At 41.6% G+C, this 18893-nt stretch overlaps 1 protein-coding gene across 1 annotated transcript in view; it reads left to right on the forward strand.

The window, feature by feature from the left end:
- Positions 1–18893, forward strand: part of LOC135542333 (kinesin heavy chain-like) — a 143177-nt gene that overhangs the window by 75937 nt on the left and 48347 nt on the right. Inside the window, exons 11-13 of the mRNA XM_064969219.1 lie at positions 15182–15330; positions 16015–16247; positions 17949–18017. Of these exons, the coding sequence (XP_064825291.1) occupies positions 15182–15330; positions 16015–16247; positions 17949–18017 (451 nt within the window). The remainder of the gene's footprint in view (positions 1–15181; positions 15331–16014; positions 16248–17948; positions 18018–18893) is intronic.

Raw genomic sequence — 18893 nt, forward strand, 5'->3', positions numbered from 1 at the left:
GCCTGAAATGTGGCAAAAGGTCGCAAAGTTCAAGGGGGCCGAATACTTTCGCAAGGCACTGTATGTCTACTAGAGCAGTCCATATCGAGTTTATCGAATCCATGTCCACATCCAGCTTCATCAACGCGCTGAGGCGTTTTTTTGCTATCCGTGGTCCAGCAAAAGTGCTACGGTCTGATCGAGGTACAAACTTTATAGGTGCCTGCAGGGAACTGGGTATCGACACAAATGACTCAGAACTGACTAAATACCTCTCAGATGAGGGATGTACTTGGATATTTAATCCTCCACACTCGTCTCATATGGGTGGTTCTTGGGAGAGAGCCATTGGGGTTGCCAGACGTATTCTTGATGCTATGCTGTTTCAGACGGGCTCCACTCGTCTTACACATGAGGTCTTGAGCACTCTTATGTCTGAAGTTATCTTCTTGATACTACCCATCCCGTATCCGGGATCGTGAATACAGCCTCAGGCTCATTACCATAACGCAACGTTAACGATTTCTGAAAATCGCAAATGAAATTAAACTAATATGCCTGCTCTCAAGCTTAGCCTTTTCTTAACAACACTGTCATCTCAGATTTTCAAAATATGCTTTTGAACCATAGCAAATCAAGCATTTGTGTAAGAGTATTGCTAGCTAGCTTAGCATTTTGCGTAGCATTTAGCACGCAACATTTTCACAAAAACCAGATAACCAAATAAATAAAATCATTTACCTTTGAAGAACTTCGGATGTTTTCAATGAGGAGACTCTCAATTACATAGCAAATGTTCAGTTTTTCCTGAAAGAATCTTTGTGTAGGAGAAATCGCTCCGTTTTGTACATCACATTTGGCTACCGAAACGAACCGAAAATTCAGTCACCAAAACGTCAAACTTTTTCCAAATTAACTCCATAATATCGACCGAAACATGGCAAACGTTGTTTAGAATCAATCCTCAAGGTGTTTTTTAACATATCTCTTCATTGATATGCCGTTCGTGGAAGCCTGCTTTCGTCTCAGAATCCCATGGAAAAATACCAGCAGCTGAAAATGACGCAACAATTTCGACGGAGGACACTGGGCGGACAACTGGCAAATGTAGTCTCTTATGGTCAATCTTCCAATGATATGCCTACAAATACGTCACAATGCTGCAGACACCTTGGGGAAACGATAGATAGGGCAGGCTCATTCCTGTCGCATTCACAGCCATATAAGGAGACAATGAAAAACAGAGCCTCAAAAATCCTTCTCATTTCCTGGTTGCAGTTTCATCTTGGTTTTGCCTGTAGCTCCTGTTCTGGGGCACTCACAGACAATATCTTTGCAGTTCTGGAAACTTCAGAGTGTTTTCTTTCCAAAACTATCGATTATATGCATAGTCGAGCATCTTTTTGTGACAAAATATCTTGTTTAAAACGGGAACGTTTTTCATCCAAAAATGAAATACTGCCCCCAGAGTTTCAAGAGGTTATGGCAATAATCAATGCGAGACCCTTAGTGTCAGTGTCAACCGACCCTGACATGCCTACCATTCTCACACCCTCTCAATGTTACTTACAAAAAAGACCAGCGCTACCTCAGCCCCTTCTGGATACTTCAGCATGAACGACCTTCATGGAAAACAGTGGAAGCAAGTCCAGTGTCTTTTGGCACCTTTTGGAAAAGGTGGAAACAGGAGTACCTGACAACGCTGCAGAGACGCAGAAAATGGACAGCAGAAAAGCCAAATGTAAAAGTGGGAGATGTTGTCTTATTGAAAGACAGTCAGGCACACAGAAATGACTGGCCAGTCGGGCTTGTGGTAAAAACCTTTCCCAGTACTGACAAAAAGGTTAGGAAAGTAGAACTAAAAATTGTCAAGCAAGGAGCTGCTAAGGTGTTTCTGAGACCAATCTCAGAGATTGTTGTTCTTCTTTCTGAAGCATCCTAGAGACAAAAGATAAAAATAGAAAGGACATTATTTGTTTCTTGATATGTTTTATTTCATAGTGGCACAATTTCATTATACCAGGCGGGGAGTGTGCTGCCATCCTGTTAGAAGGTAACAGATTATTTTATTACAATGGTTAAATTGGATTTTCATTGTGTTCAATGGTGTTATTTGCTCCCTAGTGGCGCTTTCTGGTACTTAGAAAGACTACGCAAACAGGAAGTACAGAATTTGTTCTGCACGCATAGAAGCAGCTACAAACAGCATCGTAGCGATGCAGGTCTTTCAATGTAGTTATTTCTTGTCACGCTTCAGCCTTGGAAAAATATTTGTTTGTAAGTTCGATTCAAGCATTTAGCTAATGATGATAATCTTGTTATTGATAGAGTTGCTTACATATCAATGTTGGTTGCATTTACTCACAAATTGCAATGCCTTTAATGTATGTCGTTAGCTGTATTACTTTGCTTATGCGTCATGCAAACAAATTGTAAAATATACAATACTGTAGTTTTGTTACTGTTTCTAGTGTAATATGCTTTGTTATTCTACATAGATGGTTGTACATTATTAGAGTAATGAAAGGAGCCAATTACCATATGGTTAACAATTAGCTATATGGTTTGGCATCATGCCAGATGCATGGTACCTTAGCGCGTGCTTTGTATTTATGCAACTTCAAATGTTTAATGTACAGCTACAGTATGTCGGTGTGAATTGAATACTAAAGTATATTCTTTTCTGTATTTTACAGTTTCACAACATAAACGTTTTCAATATATTCATTCAAGAAAAGTCACGCCTTGGGAGTTTTATTGAAGACTTAGTTATTAGCTATCTGTCTAGTTTTGCATGGGAACGCAACTCAAGGGCAGAATATTGTTGCTTTTATGGATTTTGTTTGGTTGCTTTTTGCGCTATGTTGCTCTGTCTGTATGCTATGTCTTACTTGTCCTATGTTGCTCTGTGTGTGCTCACTGCTCATTGATTGTCTGTATTGCAATTGTTTTTAATAACCTGCTCAGTGACTGAGGTTGAAAATTAGCCGGCTGGCTAAAACCGGCACTTTTACTGAAACATTGATTAATGTGCACTGTCCCTGTAAAAATAAAATAAACTCAAATAAACTCAAACACGAGAATCTCACTTCTGATAGGTACTTATAACAGTGGTAGGCCGTTCCTACTCTTGAAAGAACAAAAGTGGTACCTGTTGCGTTCCAACCCGGTAGCGGCGAACCTACCGATTCTACTTGTACAGTCGTGGCCAAAAGTTTTGAGAATGACACAAATATAACTTTTCACAAAGTCTGCTGCCTCAGTGTCTTTAGATATTTTTGTCAGATGTTACTATGGGCTACTGAAGTATAATTACAAGCCTTTCATAAGTGTCAAAGGCCTTTATTGACAATTACATGAGGTTGATGCAAAGAGTCAATATTTGCAGTGTTGCCCCTTCTTTTTCAAGACCTCTGCAATCCGCCCTTACTTGCTGTCAATGAACTTCTGGGCCACATCCTGACTGATGGCAGCCCATTCATGCATAATCAATGCTTGGAGTTTGTGGTTTTTTTTGTCCACCCGCCTCTTGAGGATTGACCACAAGTTCGCAATGGGATTAAGGTCTGGGGAGATTCCTGGCCATGGACCCAAAATATCAATGTTTTGTTCCCCGTGTCACTTGGTTATCACTTTTGCCTTATGGCAAGGCGCTCCATCATGCTGGAAAAGGCATTGTTCGTCACCAAACTGTTCCTGGATGGTTGGGAGATGTTGCTCTCGGAAGATGTGTTGGTACCATTCTTTATTCATGGCTGTGTTCTTAGGCAAAATTGTGAGGGAGCCCACTCCCTTGGCCGAGAAGCAACCCCACATATGAATGGTCTCAGGATGCTTTACTGTTGGCATGACACAGGACTGATGGTAGCGCTCACCTTGTCTTTTCCAGACAAGCTTTTTTCCGGATGCCCCAAACAATCGGAAAGGGGATTCATCAGAGAAAATGACTTTACCCCAGTCCTCAGCAGTCCAATCCCTGTACCTTTTGCAGAATATCAGTTAGTCCCTGATGTTTTTCCTGGAGAGAAGTGCCTTCTTTTGCTGCTCTTCTTGACCACAGGCCATCCACCAAAAGTCTTCGCCTCACTGTGTGTGCAGATGCACTCACACCTGCCTGCTGCCATTCCTGAGCAAGCTTTGTACTGGTGGTGCCCCGATCCCACAGGTGAATCAACCCCCCTATCCACATCGATGGAACAGTAGTGGAGAGGGTAGTAAGTTTTAAGTTCCTCGGCATACACATCACAGACAAACTGAATTGGTCCACTCACACAGACAGCATTGTGAAGAAGGCGCAGCAGCGCCTTTTCAACCTCAGGAGGCTGAAGAAATTCGGCTTGTCACCAAAAGCACTCACAAACTTCTACAGATGCACAATCGAGAGCATCCTGGCGGGCTGTATCACCGCCTGGTACGGCAACTGCTCCGCCCACAACCGTAAGGCTCTCCAGAGGGTAGTGAGGTCTACACAACGTATCACCGGGGGCAAACTACCTGCCCTCCAGGACACCTACACCACCCAATGTTACAGGAAGGCCATAAAGATCATCAAGGACAACAACCACCCGAGCCACTGCCTGTTCACCCCGCTACCATCAAGAAGGCGAGGTCAGTACAGGTGCATCAAAGCTGGGACCGAGAGACTGAAAAACAGCTTCTATTTCAAGGCCATCAGACTGTTAAACAGCCACCACTAACATTGAGTGGCTGCTGCCAACACACTGACTCAACTCCAGCCACTTCAATAATGGGAATTGATGGGAAAGGATGTAAAATATATCACTGGCCACTTTAAACAATGCTACCTAATATAATGTTTACATATCCTACATTATTCATCTCATATGTATACGTATATACTGTACTCTTATCATCTACTGCATCCTTATGTAATACATGTATCACTAGCCACTTTAACTATGCCACTTTGTTTATATACTCATCTCATATGTATATACTGTACTCGATACTATCTACTGTATCTTGCCTATGCTGCTCTGCACCATCACTCACTCATATCTTTATGTACATATTCTTTATCCCCTTACACTGTGTATAAGAAATTAGTTTTGGAATTGTTAGTTAGATTACTTGTTGGTTATTACTGCATTGTCGGAACTGGAAGCACAAGCATTTCGCTACACTCGCATTAACATCTGCTAACCATGTGTATGTGACAAATAAAATTTGATTTGATTTGATTAGGAGACGGTCCTGGTGCTTGCTGGACTTTCTTTGGCGCCCTGAAGCTTTTACAACAATTGAACCGCTCTCCTTGAAGTTCTTGACGATCCGATAAATGGTTGATTTAGGTGCAATCTTACTGGCAGCAATATCCTGACGGCACGTGTTTCCTTGCAGGTAACCATGGTTGACAGAGGAAGAACAATGATTCCAAGCACCAACACCTTTTGAAGCTTCCAGTCTGTTATTCAAACTCAATCAGCATGACATCTCCAGCCTTGTCCTCGTCAACACTCACACCTGTGTTAACGAGAGAATCACTGACATGATGTCAGCTGGTCTTTTTGTGGCAGGGCTGAAATGCAGTGGAAATGTTTTTTGGGGGATTCAGTTCATTTGCATGGCAAAGAGGGATTTGGCAATTAATTGCAATTCATTTGAGCACTCTTCGTAACATTCTGGAGTATATGCCTTTTGCCATCATACAAACTGAGGCAGCAGCCTTTGTAAAAAATAATATTTGTGTCATTCTCAAAACTTTTGGCCATATCTATAGAATCGCAACAGTCATCAGTGGCCAACAAGTTGACTTTGAGCCAATCAGAGAGCGCAAACCCCCGCGTGGGGGAGCTAACAAAAAAAATAAAGAATAGGGCATTTTCTCAGTTTATCCACGGATGGTAGCTAGCTAAGTGCAGAGATGCAATGCACACAACACTAAATAATTCTTCCACACTAGCTAACCACTGTAGCTGGTATTAATATGATAATAAAATCACAATGGATTAGCTAGTTTCCAACAGCTGCCTGTGTTAGCTGCTGAGTTATTGCAGTGTCCTTAGCTAGCTAGCTACTGTAGCTAAACATACTGTATGGCTATGGGCTGGCACTGGCAGTATGGGGTAATGGAGAGTGAGCTGGCACTGGCAGTATGGGATTATGGAGAGTGAATTACATTGTTTCTTTGTCATCTTGTAGATCTTGTAGCTGTTGCAAACTGGCTAGTATCAACAATGGCTTTCTACAAAATATCAACATTAGCGCAGATAGCCTGGTAAAATAAGGAATAAATAAAAACACACTCACACACTCACACATTCACACAGACCTGGGCAGAAAATAGTGGTATTTTGTACTTTATTTGAAAATGCCAACTTTTCAAATACTCTATGTAGTCAGTTTTAACTAAAAGGCAACTACTTTCTATGAAATTCAAATACAGGTCTCAGAAAAACAAAAGATATTGGAAAGTATTTTGAATACCTCTCAGAAAACCAAATCATGTTTTAAGGTAATTGAATATAAATAAGGAAGTCATTTGAACACACACAAATATGTATTTGATGGCTGACAAATATTTGATGAAGATACAAAAACTACAACAGTTAGTTGAATTAGTCTAAATATACATTATGATCGTAATCAATTGGTTTGAAGGGCTCTTCTGTGAATCTTCATATTGGCTATAGCCTGGAATTAAATACATAAGGGACATGGAATGTCAACTTTAGAGTAGACCCCTTTTGCAGCTTCACAATGGCTAACAAATATATTTTCATAATGAGTGAGACATAAGGTAACACAGTAACACTTGACAAGTTATTTTACATGTGAAGTAACGTTGATTATTACAATAGTGCATTGTTGTTGATTTTAAGTCTTACTGAGAATGCCAACAGTAAAAAATATGGCTAATAAGTCTTGACAGGAAACAAAATATTCCAAAATGGCCTTTAATCAACTACTGTCAAGGTAAGTGGAAAATCATGTTAGTTTGTATTCCGAGTGAACTATCCCTTTAAATATGGTATTGTGTGAACACTTACCATGTGAACACTTACCCCCAGATGGAGAAAGAGGTTTCAAAGTTGTTTTTGCTAAGGATCTAACTTGCTATTTGCATATTTGCAAATGCAAACGATGCAGCATTTTCAGGTATAATACAATTAATTGCATATTTCAACCTTTTCAGAGGCATGTTGAAAGAGTCATATAGTATTTGAATGTCACAACTTATTTATACTTTTTATTTATTTTTTTATTTCACCTTTATTTAACCAGGTAGGCAAGTTGAGAACAAGTTCTCATTTACAATTGCGACCTGGCCAAGATAAAGCAAAGCAGTTCGACACATACAACGACACAGAGTTACACATGGAGCATAACAAACATACAGTCAATAATACAGTATAAACAAGTCTATATACGATGTGAGCAAATGAGGTGAGATAAGGGAGGTAAAGGCAAAAAAAGGCCATGGTGGCAAAGTAAATACAATATAGCAAGTAAAACACTGGAATGGTAGATTTGCAATGGAAGAATGTGCAAAGTAGAAATAAAAATAATGGGGTGCAAAGGAGCAAAATAAATTAATTAAATACAGTAGGGAAAGAGGTAGTTGTTTGGGCTAAAATATAGGTGGGCTATGTACAGGTGCAGTAATCTGTGAGCTGCTCTGACAGTTGGTGCTTAAAGCTAGTGAGGGAGATAAGTGTTTCCAGTTTCATTGCTTTTTGTAGTTCGTTCCAGTCATTGGCAGCAGAGAACTGGAAGGAGAGGCGGCCAAAGAAAGAATTGGTTTTGGGGGTGACTAGAGAGATATACCTGCTGGAGCGTGTGCTACAGGTGGGAGATGCTATGTTGACCAGCGAGCTGAGATAAGGGGGGACTTTACCTAGCAGGGTCTTGTAGATGACATGGAGCCAGTGGGTTTGGCGACGAGTATGAAGCGAGGGCCAGCCAACGAGAGCATACAGGTCGCAATGGTGGGTAGTATATGGGGCTTTGGTGACAAATCGGATTGCACTGTGATAGACTGCATCCAATTTGTTGAGTAGGGTATTGGAGGCTATTTTGTAAATGACATCGCCAAAGTCGAGGATTGGTAGGATGGTCAGTTTTACAAGGGTATGTTTGGCAGCATGAGTGAAGGATGCTTTGTTGCGAAATAGGAAGCCAATTCTAGATTTAACTTTGGATTGGAGATATTTGATATGGGTCTGGAAGGAGAGTTTACAGTCTAACCAGACACCTAAGTCTTTGTAGTTGTCCACGTATTCTAAATCAGAGCCGTCCAGAGTAGTGATGTTAGACAGGCGGGTAGGAGCGGGTAGCGATCGGTTGAAGAGCATGCATTTAGTTTTGCTTGTATTTAAGAGCAATTGGAGGCCACGGAAGGAGAGTTGTATGGCATTGAAGCTTGCCTGGAGGGTTGTTAACACAGTGTCCAAAGAAGGGCCAGAAATATACAGAATGGTGTCGTCTGCGTAGAGGTGGATCAGAGACTCACCAGCAGCAAGAGCGACCTCATTGATGTATACAGAAAAGAGAGTCAATCCAAGAATTGAACCCTGTGGCACACCCATAGAGCCTGCCAGAGGTCCGGACAGCAGACCCTCCGATTTGACACACTGAACTCTATCAGAGAAGTAGTTGGTGAACCAGGCGAGGCAATCATTTGAGAAACCAAGGCTGTCGAGTCTGCCGATGAGGATGTGGTGATTAACAGAGTCGAAAGCCTTGGCCAGATCAATGAACACGGCTGCACAATAATGTTTGTTATCGATGGCGGTTAAGATATCGTTTAGGACCTTGAGTGTGGCTGAGGTGCACCCATGACCAGCTCTGAAACCAGATTGCATAGTTGAGAAGGTATGGTGACATTCGAAATGGTCGGTAATCTGTTTGTTGACTTGGCTTTCGAAGACCTTAGAAAGGCATGGTAGGATAGATATAGGTCTGTAGCAGTTTGGGTCAAGAGTGTCCCCCCCTTTGAAGAGGGGGATGACCGCAGCTGCTTTCCAATCTTTGGGGATCTCAGACGACACGAAAGAGAGGTTGAACAGGCTAGTAATAGGGGTGGCAACAATTTCGGCAGATAATTTTAGAAAGAAAGGGTCCAGATTGTCTAGCCCGGCTGATTTGTAGGGGTCCAGATTTTGCAGCTCTTTTAGAACATCAGCTGAACGGATTTGGGAGAAGGAGAAATGGGGAAGGCTTGGGCGAGTTGCTGTGGGGGGTGCAGTGCTGTTGACCGGGGTAGGAGTAGCCAGGTGGAAAGCATGGCCAGCCGTAGAAAAATGCTTATTGAAATTCTCAATTATGGTGGATTTATCAGTGGTGACAGTGTTTCCTATCTTCAGTGCAGTGGGCAGCTGGGAGGAGGTGTTCTTATTCTCCATGGACTTTACAGTGTCCCAGAACTTTTTTGAGTTAGTGTTGCAGGAAGCAAATTTCTGCTTGAAAAAGCTAGCCTTGGCTTTTCTAACTGCCTGTGTATAATGGTTTCTAGCTTCCCTGAACAGCTGCATATCACGGGGGCTGTTCGATGCTAATGCAGAACGCCATAGGATGTTTTTGTGTTGGTTAAGGGCAGTCAGGTCTGGGGAAAACCAAGGGCTATATCTGTTCCTGGTTCTAAATTTCTTGAATGGGGCATGTTTATTTAAGATGGTTAGGAAGGCATTTTTTTAAATATCCAGGCATCCTCTACTGACGGGATGTGATCAATATCCTTCCAGGACACCCTGGCCAGGTCGATTAGAAAGGCCTGCTCGCTGAAGTGTTTCAGGGAGTGTTTTACAGTGATGAGTGGGGGTCGTTTGACCGCTGACCCATTACGGATGCAGGCAATGAGGCAGTGATCGCTGAGATCTTGGTTGAAGACAGCATTTTGTGAAGTGCACCAGTCCCTCCTGCAGCAAAGCACACACGCAACATGATGCTTCCACCCCCGTGCTTCACGGTTGAATGGTGTTCCTCAGCTTGCAAGTCTCCCCCTTTTCCCTCGATACATAACAATGGTCATTATGGCCAAAGAGTTCTATTTTTGTTTTAACAGACCAGAGGACATTTCTCCAAAAAGTACGATCTTTGTCCCCATGTGTAATGTGTAAACCGTAGTCTGGCTTTTTATGGTGGTTTTGGAGCAGTGGCTTCTTCCTTGCTGAGCGGTCTTTCAGGTTATGTCGATATAGGACTCATTTTACTTTGGATATAGATACTTTTCTACCTGTTTCCTCCAGTATCTTCACAAGGTTGGGAAACCCTCTATTGCAGATTAAATACATTATGGTGAACTTCACAGGGTGGTGAAAGTACAGTGCCTTGCGAAAGTATTCAGCCCCCTTGAACTTTGCGACCTTTTGCCACATTTCAGGCTTCAAACATAAATATATACAACTGTATTTTTTTGTGAAGAATCAACAACAAGTGGGACACAATCATGAAGTGGAACGACATTTATTGGATATTTCAAACTTTTTTAATAAATCAAAAACTGAACAATTGGGCGTGCAAAATTATTCAGCCCCTTTACTTTCAGTGCAGCAAACTCTCTCCAGAAGTTCAGTGAGGATCTCTGAATGATCCAATGTTGACCTAAATGACTAATGATGATAAATACAATCCACCTGTGTGTAATCAAGTCTCCGTATAAATGCACCTGCACTGTGATAGTCTCAGAGGTCCGTTAAAAGCGCAGAGAGCATCATGAAGAACAAGGAAAACACCAGGCAGGTCCGAGATACTGTTGTGAAGAAGTTTAAAGCCGGATTTGGATACAAAAAGATTTCCCAAGCTTTAAACATCCCAAGGAGCACTGTGCAAGCGAAATGGAAGGAGTATCAGACCACTGCAAATCTACCAAGACCTGGCCGTCCCTCTACACTTTCAGCTCATACAAGGAGAAGACTGATCAGAGATGCAGCCAAGAGGCCCATGATCACTCTGGATGAACTGCAGAGATCTACAGCTGAGGTGGGAGACTCTGTCCATAGGACAACAATCAGTCGTATATTGCACAAATCTGGCCTTTATGGAAGAGTGGCCATTTCTTAAAGATATCCTTAAAATGTGTCATTTAAAGTTTGCCACAAGCTACCTGGGAGACACACCAAACATGTGGAAGAAGGTGCTCTGGTCAGATGAAACCAAAATTGAATTTTTTGGCAACAATGCAAAACGTTATGTTTGGCGTAAAAGCAACACAGCCCATAACCCTGAACACACCATCCCCACTGTCAAACATGGTGGTGGCAGCATCATGGTTTGGGCCTGCTTTTCTTCAGCAGGGACAGGGAAGATGGTTAAAATTGATGGGAAGATGGATGGAGCCAAATACAGGACCATTCTGGAAGAAAACCTGATGGAGTCTGCAAAAGACCTGAGACTGGGACGGAGATTTGTCTTCCAACAAGACAATGATCCAAAAGATAAAGCAAAATCTACAATGGAATGGTTCAAAAATAAACATATCCAGGTGTTAGAATGGCCAAGTCAAAGTCCAGACCTGAATCCAATCGAGAATCTGTGGAAAGAACTGAAAACTGCTGTTCACAAATGCTCTCCATCCAACCTCACTGAGCTCGAGCTGTTTTGCAAGGAGGAATGGGAAAAACTTTCAGTCTCTCGATGTGCAAAACTGATAGAGACATACCCCAAGCGACTTACAGCTGTAATCGCAGCAAAAGGTGGCGCTACAAAGTATTAACTTAAGGGGGCTGAATAATTTTGCACGCCCAATTTTTCCGTTTTTGATTTGTTAAAAAAGTTTGAAATATCCAATAAATGTCGTTCCACTTCATGATTGTGTCCCACTTGTTGTTGATTCTTCACAAAAAAATACAGTTTTATATCTTTATGTTTGAAGCCTGAAATGTGGCAAAAGGTCGCAAAGTTCAAGGGGGCCGAATACTTTCGCAAGGCACTGTATATGGTGATAAGCTTGAAGCTTCACTACAATAAATATCGAGGATCTTAATCTGGTGACATGATGAACGATGCTTGGCTTGACAATTAAAGACAAACTCACTATTTTGTCCATAATAATCTCATCATGTAGGCTATACCCACACTGTATCTGCCAGCTGTTGGCTAGAACACATGTGCCAAGACCAGAGTGGCACATTCGCTATAATTTAACACACATTTTCTTTTGTGACTTACAGACTCCAATGAAAATCATGTTGCCAAAAGGATGAAAACCTAGCTTGTGAGGAACTATTATCATTCGCAATGGATGTTAGAAAAACAGACTGTCGGCTACGAGGTGAAGGAAAAATTACTGAGAGGCTCATGTTATTAGTGGTAGACGTGGTGAGTTAATACAATCAGAAATCAGACATCCCTTTCCTACATTTGGGTGCAGCAGGCCAGGTACTGCTATGTGTGCTCAGTCACGCAATCTCCCACAACATTATCAGGATAGAGAAACGTACACATGCTCATTGCTCACATGGAGCACTCCAAAGAAGACAACTCAAATGGTTATGAAATGAATCAAAACCTTTTTCTCACAAGTGTAGCAGGTTGTGAACTATGCAAACAACGTTTCCACTCTGAGAATGAGAACAGTAAACGAATGTAATTAATACATGCATTAACAGAAATTAATGTGACTGGGATCAACGGTACATTTACTAGGCCATATGTGCTTGTGGAATTTATAAAAATAAACAATCAAAGGGCAAATATTCACACAATAAAACAATGAATGCACAACAATTGTCAGGGAACAGCTGATTGCATACATTCTGAAGAGAGATGAGCCATATCTTAGCCACACACCCTTCTCCTTGTCTCATATTTAAAATTATACTCAAGACACATTATCTTTACTCATAGATGCTTATTACTGACAGCCGCAACTCAATAATCAACTTGGTATATTGTCACGGGCTACCGAAATTGCGAGCTTCCCAAATAGGCATAGGCCTACCGACTTGATTTGAAACAATCCAGAAAGAAGCTAATGATCGTCTGTGGCTAAGTCATTCTCTCTGGTGAAGTATTTTGATAGATTTTATTTAGAGGAGTAACTATATAATTTTGGCAAAACATCAATATACAGTAAATATACAAAGGTATATGGACACTCCTTCAAACTAGTGGATTCGGCTATTTCAGCCATACCCGTTGCTGACAGGTGTATAAAATCGAGCACACAGCCATGCAATCTCCATAGACAGACATTGGCGGTAGAATGGCCTTATTGAAGAGCTCAGTGACTTTCAATGTGGCACTGTCGTAGGATGCCACCTTTCCAACAAGTCAGTTCATCAAATTTCTGCCCAGCTAAATCTGCCCCGTTCAACTGTAAGTGTTGTTATTGTGAAGTGGAAACATCTAGGAATAACAACGGCTCAGCTGCGAAATGGTATGCCACACAACCTCACAGAACAGGACCGTCAAGTGCTGAAGTGTGTAGCGCGTAAAAATAATTTGTCCTCGGTTGGTAGTCTGACAGGCAAATCTGAGTTTGGCAGATGCCAGGAGAATGCTACCTGCCCGAATGCATAGTGCTAACTGTAAAGTTTGGTGGAGGTGGAATAATGATCTGGGGTTGTTTTTCATGGTTTGGCTTGGCCCCTTTAGTTCCAGTGTAGGGATATCTTAACGGTACAGTGTGTAATGACATTTTAGACAATTCTGTGCTTCCAACTTCGTGGCAACAGTTTGGGGTACAACAATGGTCCAACATCTAGTGGAAAGCATTCCCAGAAGAGTGGAGTCTGTTATAGCAGCAAAGGGGAGACCAACTCCATATTAATTCCCATGAATTTGTAATGAGATGGTCGAACACCCGGTCTCCACATACTTTTGGTCATGTAGTTGTCATGACTGTCCTGTGAGCATCCACTAGATGCTGGATGGTTTTGACACCTCCACACCCGGTCATAAATTAAGCAGGAGAGGACTCTCTCTCTACCCTCCAGTATTGGATAAAGGAATGTCCCTTTGTCTCCAGAGACTTTTGCCTTTCCAAAACTCTAACTTCCAAAAAGTGGATAATGTAACAATAATTCTATCATAAAGTATGTGGTGAATTGTCAGTGGGGAGATATGGAAAACTAATGTCATATGGTTTATTATGTCTTAGGCTAGGCTAGATTTACTAAATTTCCTGGTTTAATTCAAACTTTTATTCAATGCCTTTGCTTCTGGCTATGCACGCCTTATGGAAGAAACGACACACACAGGGATGAGACGCCATACATCTCGTACAATTCTCTCTTTTGCCCATAGGGTGAAATGGCGATAAACTGCCAGCCTGTATGCTCTGCAAACAAAATCATTAAAAAAAGTTAGCCTGCTACCGAAACTTAATCACAATGTATTTATAATGAGCACGCCCCATTATTGGTTAGAATGAGATTTCACGAATCATGATGTTGTCTGCGATTGGAACCCCGGTCGTCTGATCTAAATGTAAATGTGTTACCAACACGCCAAACAGCGCTGATGATAAACATTGTTATAGGATACCGATTATATATTTTGAGCACCGACACGTCCAGTAAATACATCGCCATCCAGACAGATTGACAGGAACCTCTGACTGGATGTGCTGTATCACCACCATCTCTCTACAACACACACACTTCTACTCTAGCCATTACCTGGCAGCATCCCCACTCACACCAGTTTGTGTTTGCCTACGCCGACCCTCTAGCTGAGGTGCTTCAGGCAGCATATACTTTATGTGCTGTTACTGCTACGAGATCTGGGGCAACGATCGGCTCAAACATGAATGGCTTCAGTAGGTTTATTGGCTCCCTAACTTAAATGATTTAATTCTCTGTCATAAACTCCTTCTCAGACTCGGTAAAATCAGACATTTTTGGGAGTTCCAATATGTTCTCTCCTGCCAGTGACGCAACAATGCCAATATGGCGATTTACAGTTACTGTTAGCTGGCGTTTTAATTCATAGTGTTTCCATTCCCCTTTAAACCCGTATAAACACATTGGGCATATTCTGGACAGATTTAGGCAAGAGTGAATCCATACAATTATAGAATCTGTACCTAAGAACAATGTCATGTCAAACTTACAGAGCCTATCTATACATCACTACATTCTCCTACATATTTCATCCAACTGAGTCATTACCTATGCATGTTCCATTGAATCACTAAGGCAATCCAGAAAAATAGAATCCATACAATTACACAATCTCTACCTAACTCATACAGCCTTATGCCTCACTACCATCTCCTCTGTCTCTCTCTATCCCCCAGAGCTAAGACGATCAGGAACACAGCGTCAGTGAATCTGGAGCTGACGGCAGAACAGTGGAAGAAGAAGTATGAGAAGGAGAAGGAGAAGAACAGGATGATGAAGGAGACGGTACAGAGGCTGGAGTCTGAGCTCAACAGGTGGATGAATGGTGAGGCCACCTACGGACACGCACACCGGCACACAGGCACATAGACACTGAGACACACACACAGGCATGCACGACAAATACACGCGGCACGAGCAGGCAAACACACACACGAACACATACTCTCAAAGATTAATTGACTTCTCCCACGGTGTCCTGGAGGCAGATTTCTTTGTGCCTTTATGCTTTATGGATTCTTATATTTCAGTAATCCTCCGAGCACTAGGCTACCTGGGGCGGCAGGTAGCCTAGTGGTTAGAGCATTGGACGGTAAGGTAAGAATAAGTTAAGAATCTGTCGTTCTGCCCCTGAACAAGACAGTTAACCCACTGTTCCTAGGCTGTCATTGTAAATAGGAATTTGTTCTTAACTGACTTGACTAGTTAAAAAAAGGGTAAAGAAAAAAATGAACATCTCCTAAGAGGTACGTTATATACTGTAGACACCACATACTCAAGACACACATGGACTCATATATTTTAGACTGTAGACACTTTGTCTGCTGCTCCAGATCCACATAAAGAGAGGGACACACACATCGGGCCTCCTTGGCTAGCCCTAAAGAAGATCACACACACACACACACACACACACACACACACACACACACACACACACACACACACACACACCCATACCTCCCCCAATGAGGCCTGTCCTTCTCATGATCCATTGTCCCTCCCTCAGATGAGGAGGACTCAGAGCTGGATCAGTTGTGTCCTGGTGCTGTGTCTCTTGAGTGTCTGATACCCAGAGAAGACAGTCTGGGTCGGCTCCCCAGAGAAGAGAGCTCCTCCTACGGTCTGAGTCGGCTGCCTAGAGAAGACAGTTCCTCATCTATAGTGATCAGGATCTCAGAGGAGGAAAGACAGAAGTATGAGGAGGAGATACGCAAGCTCTACAAGCAGCTGGACGACAAGGTGAGGGGGTTCACACACAAAATGTAACATCTATTTGAAGTTGGTGCTTGATGTGACATAAGTGGAGTGTCATTCCCACATAAAAAATACTACAGTTTACTATAGCTCCTCCCACCAGCATCCTCTGGTAAAATACTATACTACATTGTAGTATCCCTCGATCATGTGTAGCACATACTATGGAATTTTGTAGTATACTGTAGAATAATATAGGTTGTTATCAACTGATCATCAATAAATTTTTAGGTACGTGTGGTTGGCCTACCTATTTGGCATGTACTGTAGATAGCTAGCTAAGCAAACAACTTGTGTCAGTTATCAAATTGGCTTTTGTTTTGGAAAGAGCTTGACATCGACAAGTATTTGAGTCAAAACTCATCCAGGTAAAGTTCCAGTTTGACTACTGTCATCACTACTAATAGATGTCAAGCAAATCAATCAATGAGATCACTAGCTATCTAGTTCATCCCCTGAAAGTTAACTTGTTATAGCTTTTCTCAATCATTTTTTAAAAATCGATTTTCAAAACAGAGTTCACAACATGCATTACAGAACTATGTGTCCTTTTGCTAAACAGTAAATAATTTTTCAATATGTAGTTGCCTTCTCAAAACATAAATACATTAATCAAAGATATATTATACTGTCAAAATTGCAGGATAGATATTGATGCATCAATATCTATATTGATGCAAAAAGATTATCACAGTCGTACTTACAGTTGAAGTCGGAAGTTTACATACACTTAGGTTGGAGTCATTAAAACTCGTTTTTCAACCACTCCACAAATGTCTTGTTAACAAACTATAGTTTTGTCAAGTCGGTTAGGACATCTACTTTGTGCATGACACAAGTAATTTTTCAGACAGATTATTTCACTTATAATTCACTGTATCACAATTCGAGTGGGTCAGAAGTTTACATACACTTGCTGTTCTGCTATAGATACGTTTCAACACAGATCCCAAAATATGCTTGTACGTGATTGAGAAAAAACACAACTAGCCAAATTGACATGACCTGTCTTTATCTAGCTAGGTAATTTGATGTGGTCAATCATTCAATGTAGCCTATTATATCTGTTAGCAGCATTAGACACTCTTAAAAACAATGTTGAAAAGGGGATTGTGTTAGCAAGCTAACTACAAATAAAAAAGTACATTTAGCCAACTGACACTGTGCAAAGTTTCTAGCTACTGGTACTAATTTGCAAATATTATCAGCTAGTTAGCTAGCTATACACATTACATGGACAAATACATGGGCAATTGCCACCTCCTGCTGCTTGACAGCCAGATCCATAAAAGATGGAACATTAACCTAAACCACACATAGAGCACCTAGTGAATATTTTCCAACTGTCCAGATTCCTTTTCCAACTGTCCCGTTATCTGGTTTTAATGTCCATTCTAGAATGTCCTTCTAGCCAATCAGCAACAAGTATTCAACAATGTTTTGGTATAAAAAAATATAGTAATAGTACGATATTTATACCATAGTATACTATAGTATTTTTCATGTGGGTTGTCTATGTGCATGATGAACTACTTTACCCATAATGCTCTGTATAACATACCTAGTTTTCTGTGTGTGTGTGTGTGTGTGTGTGTGTGTGTGTGTGTGTGTGTGTGTGTGTGTGTGTGTGTGTGTGTGTGTGTGTGTGTGTGTGTGTGTGTTTTGTTTGTTTGTGTGTCTACACAGGATGATGAGATCAACCAGCAGAGTCAGCTGGCGGAGAAGCTGAAGGAGCAGATGCTGGACCAGGAAGAGGTACAACACCCTCCCTCTACTCAGCCCAATGTTCTTCCCCATCTATCTTCCTCTATCCCTTTGTTATTCAGCCCATCTGAGCTCCACTTAGACTGAGTAGTTGGTAGGAGATGATTAATTGACATTTTTGTCAAGCAAAAGAGCAGAAATCTGTGCCAAAAATACTGTCAAATGAAAAATGAATCTGCAGGGTGATTTAATTTCATTTATACTGAACAAAAATATAAACACATGTAAAGTGTTTCATGAGCTGAAATAAAAGATCACAGAAATGTTCTATACACACAAAAAGCGTATTTGTCTCAAATTTTGTGCACTAATTTGTTTACATCACGATTAGTGAGCATTTCTCATTTGCCAAGATAACCCATCCACCTGACAGAAGCTGATTAAACAGCATGATCATTACCGAGGTGCACCTTGTGCTGCGGACAATAAAAGGCCACTCAAAATGTGCAGATAATTCACACTACATAATGCCACAGGTGTCTCAAGTTTTGAGGGAGCGTGCAATGTCATGCTGACTGCAGGAATGTACACCAGAGCTGATACCAGAGAATGGAATGTTAATTTCTCTACCATAAGCCGCCTCCAATGTTGTGTTAGAGAATTTGGCAGTATGTCCAACTGGCCTCACTACCGCAGACCTCATGTAACCACGCCATCCCAGGACCTCTAAATCCGGCTTCTTCGCCTGCGGGATTGTCTGAGACCAGCCACCCGGACAGCTGATGAAACTATGGATTGCACAAATGCATAATTTCTGGACAAACTATCAGAAACCATGTCAGGGAATCTGATCTGCGTGCTCATCGGCCTCACCAGTGTCTTGACAAGACTGCAGTTCGTTGTCGTAACCTACTTCAGTGGGCAAAT

The sequence above is a fragment of the Oncorhynchus masou genome, chromosome 6 (assembly GCF_036934945.1).
Source record: "Oncorhynchus masou masou isolate Uvic2021 chromosome 6, UVic_Omas_1.1, whole genome shotgun sequence".
NCBI classification, from domain to species: Eukaryota; Metazoa; Chordata; class Actinopteri; order Salmoniformes; family Salmonidae; genus Oncorhynchus; species Oncorhynchus masou.